Below are 5446 nucleotides of genomic sequence, written 5' to 3'. Positions count from 1 at the left end.
TTCTACTGTCTTAATGCTTGCAAAGAAGGGTTTTTAAATGGATGTAGGCCATTCATAGGTACATTGTGTTGTAACTTGTGTAGTGTTTTTGTTATTTGGCCACATTAAATACACTGTCTTCTAACATTTGTCACTTTATAGGGGTAGATGGTTGTTTTATCAAGCTGTCAACAGGTCAGCAGATCCTTGCTGCAACAGGAAGGGATGGAAACAACAACATATACCCTATAGCATTTGGAGTTGTTGACAAAGAGGACACAAACAGCTGGACCTGGTTCTTAACACAACTGAAAGATGCACTTGGTGGAGAAAGTGGAAAGTTTGGGTATTATACTATCATTTCTGATAGGCAGAAGGTAAACTTCTCTTCTCATATTTCTATTGTACTATTAATTTTTCATATGCACATTGCTTTGTGAACAATTCAAATGGACCAATATTTAGCTCTAGTTCATATTGTGTCAACAGGGCCTTTTAAATGCAGTAAACCATGTTTTTCCCAATTGTCCACAAAGATTCTGCCTTAGACACATTTATCAAAATTTCCAAACTGCTGTTTTTAGAGGTGATGAATTAAAGAAACACATGGATGCAGCTAGTTACTCTTATACTAAGAATGAACACCTAGCTGCAATGAATGATTTGAAAAGAGAGTGTAAGGCAGCTTGGGCATGGCTTAATAAAGTACCAGTTCATACATGGGCTAGACATGCAATGGATTTTACCTGCAATACTGACCTAGTTGTGAACAACATCAGTGAGGTGTTTAACAAAATGGTCCTAGATGTTAGAGGGAAGCCAATAAAGACCATGCTGGAAGGAATTAGGACTAAATTGATGGTCAAATTTAACACCAATAGAACTAAAACAGAGACAGCAAATTGGGAGATTTGCCCAACATATGCAGAGATGTTAGAGGAGGCAAAGTACAACTTAAGGTGGTGCCAATCTTTGATGTCTGGTCCTAACATTTACCAAGTTAGTAGTGGAGATAACACCTACTCAGTGAACTTGCTGCACAGAACATGTGGATGTAGGAAGTGGGATATGACTGCTATGCCTTGCAACCATGCAGTCTCTGCAATTGTGAAAGCTAAGTTGCAACCTGAAGACTTTGTTGATGATTTCTTCAAGAAGGAAATGTACCAAAAAGCATATGGCCATATCATATTTCCTGTCCCTGGTCCAAATCTGTGGCCAAGGACAAGAACTCAGGACATAGAGCCTCCAGTTTTCAGAGATAAAGTTGGGAAGCAACAAACAAAGAGGAGGAAAAACCAATTTGAGAAGCCAGCACCAAGAGATACATCTAGGATGGCATCCATTACTTGTAGCAACTGCAAACTTGTAGGGCACAGATACACTGTGTGCTCCAAGCCCTTGAAACCAGCTCTTGCTATGAGACAAAACCAGCATCTGGTTAGCTAAGCATATTTGTTTCTGTTTTTGTAGTTATGTCTCAATTGTAATTCATAGTTCATGATTGTTTTTGTTTTTTAAAATGCAACCAACCAGGTCACATGCTTCTGCTTCATCTACAGCTGCTGCACCAACAAGGAAGAGGCCATCTCCATGTACAGCAGATGTTGGGACTGCTCCTCCCAGGAAGAAAGTTGCACCTGCTGCAACTACACCTAGTGCTCCTCCCAGGAAGAAAGCTGCACCTGCTGCTAGTGCACCTACTGCTCCTCCCAGGAGGTCTCCCAGGAAGAATGCTACCCCAGCACCTACTGCTCCTCCAAGGAGGTCTCCCAGGAAGAAAACTACCCCAGCTGGTGCATCTTCTACATCTGCTGCAGGCCATAGGGGAACATTTCATTCTCCAAGACAGACTGGAAGAAAGAGGACAGTTTCCTACAAGATGAAAGAGTACCTTTATGCTTCTGGTAACTAGATGTTGCCTTTGTTGGCTGCTTGAATTTGATGCCCATGTTGGTTGCTAAATTTGATGCCTTTGTTGGCTGTTAAACTAGATGCCTTTGTTGGCTATTCAAGTAGATGCCTTTGTTGGCTGTTGAACTAGATGCCTTTGTTGGCAGGTTTGAACCAGATGTTGAACTAGATGCCTTTGTTGGCTGCTTTGAACCATATGTTGAACTTGTTGCCTTTTGATGGTTGTTGAACTTCATGCTGGATGTTGATGGTAGTTGCACCTAAATGAGTAATAGTTGATGCCTTTTGATGGTTGTTGAACTTGAATGCATGATGTTGATGCTTGTTGAACTTGATGGTTGATGGTTGTTGAAATTGATGCATAAATGAGTCTAGGGTGCCTCGACGTCGAAAAAACCACCTAAATGATTCTAGGGTGCCTCGATGTCGAAAGAACCACCAAAATGATTCTAGGGTGCCTTGACGTCAAAAAAACCACCTAAATGATTTTAGGGTGCCTCGACGTCGAAAAACCACCTAAATGAGTCTAGGGTGCCTCGACGTCGAAAAACCACCTAAATGAGTCTAGGGTGCCTCGACGTCGAAAAAACCACCTAAATGATTCTAGGGTGCCTCGACGTCGAAAAAACCACCTAAATGAGTCTAGGGTGCCACGACGTCAAAAAAACCACCTAAATGATTCTAGGGTGCCTCGACGTCGAAAAAACCCACCTAAATGAGTCTAGGATGCCTCGACGTCGAAAAACCACCTAAATGAGTCTAGGGTGCCTCGACGTCGAAAAAACCACCTAAATGAGTCAGGGTGCCTCGACGTCGAAAAACCACCTAAATGAGTCTAGGGTGCCTGGACGTCGAAAAAACCACCTAAATGAGTCTAGGGTGCCTCGACGTCGAAAAAACCACCTAAATGAGTCTAGGGTGCCTCGACGTCGAAAAAACACCTAAATGATTCTAGGGTGCCTCGACGTCGAAAAAACCACCTAAATGAGTCTAGGGTGCCTCGACGTCGAAAAAACCACCTAAATGAGTCTAGGGTGCCTCGACGTCGAAAAACCACCTAAATGAGTCTAGGGTGCCTGGACGTCGAAAAAACCACCTAAATGAGTCTAGGGTGCCTCGACGTCGAAAAAACCACCTAAATGAGTCTAGGGTGCCTTGACGTCGAAAAAAACACCTAAATGATTCTAGGGTGCCTCGACATCGAAAAAACCACCTAAATGAGTCTAGGGTGCCTCGACGTCGAAAAACCCACCTAAATGATTCTAGGGTGCCTCGACGTCGAAAAAACCACCTAAATGATTCTAGGGTGCCTCGACGTCGAAAAACCACCTAAATGAGTCTAGGGTGCCACGACGTCGACAAAACCACCTAAGTGAGTATAGGGCTATTTCAGATATACAAATCAACATCTAAATTCATCACATTCAGCATATTGGGAGATCCATACATAAGCAATACATAACTAATTAGTATTATAATTGGGGGATCCATACATGACCATTACATAACTAAATATGTAGCATAACTGGAAGATCCATACATGAACATTACATAACTAATAGGTAGCATAATTTGGAGATCCATACATGACTAATAAGTAGCATAATTGGGAGATTCATACAGGACCATTACATAACTAATAAGGATATCCATACATGACCATAAACTCCATGACCATTACTGCCCAATGTGGCTCATTCATCTAAGATTGCCTTGATCCCATTCAGCTTGGCCTTGGTCTGCTCCACAACCTTCTCAATCTCATCAATATGGGCCTGCAACTTAGTCTTCTCTTCAACAAGCTTCAGCTTCATGTTCCTAATGACACTGGCTTGAGATACTGTCAGGTTCTTAACCACGCCATACTTCTCCTGGAGCTTGCTCTCATCAGGCTTCCTTTCCATATGGGCCCTCCTCTCATTCTAATCCAAAAGGGCTTGAACATCTCCAACCAACTTGTCATAACTGGCCTGCAGCTTGATCTTCTCTTGTGTCAGATTGTGAACAGCAAATGAGTTCATCAGGTTGTCCTCAGTCCTGTTTCTCTTGGACTCTTCATATATATCCCACAATTTGGACAGTGCATTCTTCATTGTAGCTGGCCAAGATGGATCAACCCATTCAACTAGTCCACAGTTTTTACCATCCTATTAAATTACAGTGTTAAACAACAAGATATGAGCTACATGCCAAGATGATTTATTTACTAATAACAAGTAGGCACTCCAACCAGTACCAACAATTAGGCAATCTAAATAATGTGTGCTTACTAACTAAAAGCAACTAGGGCAGCAGTACTTAATAACAATTTTTAATAACTGCTTCCAACCCCATGCACATGCTTGACATATAAACAAACCTCACTTGTTCACACTGTCACATGCTGACATATTAACAAATGACCTCACTTATCAACACTGTCACATGCTGACATATTAATAAATGACCTCACTTATCCACACTGTCATATGCTCACATATAAACAAATGAACATGCCACAACACTCTGCACAGATGCTCACATAAATACAATGACTTCACTGAGCCAATAAGTATTGGGCACATATTTAAACAGCCTAACTAACAAGCCAGATCTGCTAAATACCAAAATAGGTACTAAACAATGACCAAATGATTAGACCACAACAGCTAATTAGCAGAAATTTGACACATACCTTCACAGCACAGGCAAGGAACCTCCTGCCAGTATGGATGCCCTCGAAAGCAACAAGTCTTTCTGCTCGCTTCCGGTGTTCATGGCACAAAACATAATCTTTACCCTCGAATTCGGAGTCATCCGTGGTAGCAGGGATCTGCACGTGCAAAGGAAAGCAAGAGATTTGGGAAGAAAACTTCAGATCTAGCTCAAGAGGAAAATCCCCAAATCCAAACCCTAACCCTATTTCTACCAACTCACCTGCACGATGCCGTCGTCTGAACCTGAGGTGGCGTACTGGTAATACCTGCCATGTGAACCTTCACTGCTGCCAGAGTCCTCACTCCAGGAAACCATGGCGACGCGGTGGCGGCGGCAGCGGTCGGAGATGTGGACGTGTCGACGGCGGCGAACGAGTGGGAGCAGAGAGCGCGAGCGAATGAGGGTTGTGGTGGGTGGGCCTGTAACGACTCGAGGGGAGGGACCGGTCAAAAGGGTTCCGGCTCGAGCCGGCCCGCGCACGGCATCTCACGGCGTCTAACGAGTCAAACGGATGAACAGTTATGCCACGTCGACCAATGCGGGTCCCACCTGTCATAATCCCACTTAAAATGAGCGATCCGAGCGACTTGTGGTTTTTGCAAAAGATTAGCCCCGGAATTAGTGTTTTTGGGCACAAAACTAGAGACTTGTGATTTCTGCAACCCTAGCCTTCAATGTCAATGTTTTTTGCAATTCACTCTATCGGAAGGCACTCATGGTTGCTTTTGCATCCATCATGGATCCAAATTGACCACAGAATGTCAGATGAACCAAACCAAAAGGAAGGTAGCGGAGTCCCATTGTTGTTGAGTCATCACGTCGTGATACTGACGAAAAGCTAAGTCACTGATCTCGG

General features: G+C 43.3%; 1 protein-coding gene and 1 pseudogene across 1 annotated transcript; one reads left to right on the top strand and one right to left on the bottom strand.

The window, feature by feature from the left end:
- Positions 1–810: 810 nt before the first annotated feature.
- On the top strand, positions 811–1894 carry LOC147983692 (uncharacterized). Its single transcript, XM_087539579.1, has 2 exons — positions 811–1416; positions 1505–1894. The coding sequence occupies exons 1-2, from the start codon at positions 811–813 to the stop codon at positions 1892–1894; spliced, it is 996 nt and encodes a 331-aa protein (XP_087395705.1).
- Positions 1895–3587: 1693 nt separating this feature from the next.
- LOC147983691 (uncharacterized) lies at positions 3588–4905 on the bottom strand (annotated as a pseudogene).
- Positions 4906–5446: the final 541 nt, after the last annotated feature.

The sequence above is a fragment of the Triticum urartu genome, chromosome 2A (assembly GCF_056163025.1).
Source record: "Triticum urartu cultivar PI428250 chromosome 2A, HENAU_Tu73, whole genome shotgun sequence".
Classification (NCBI taxonomy): Eukaryota; Viridiplantae; Streptophyta; class Magnoliopsida; order Poales; family Poaceae; genus Triticum; species Triticum urartu.
The sequence above is the reverse complement of the archived record's forward strand: the minus strand, read 5'-3'. Positions and strand labels throughout refer to the sequence as shown.

Bases quoted from the DNA above. Each gene is read 5' to 3' on its own strand.
- LOC147983692 (XM_087539579.1), top strand. From the start codon at position 811: ATGCTGGAAGGAATTAGGACTAAATTGATGGTCAAATTTAACACCAAT. The intron at 1,417-1,504 runs CTGGTTAGCTAA...TTTTTTAAAATG, and splicing joins CTATGAGACAAAACCAGCAT to CAACCAACCAGGTCACATGC.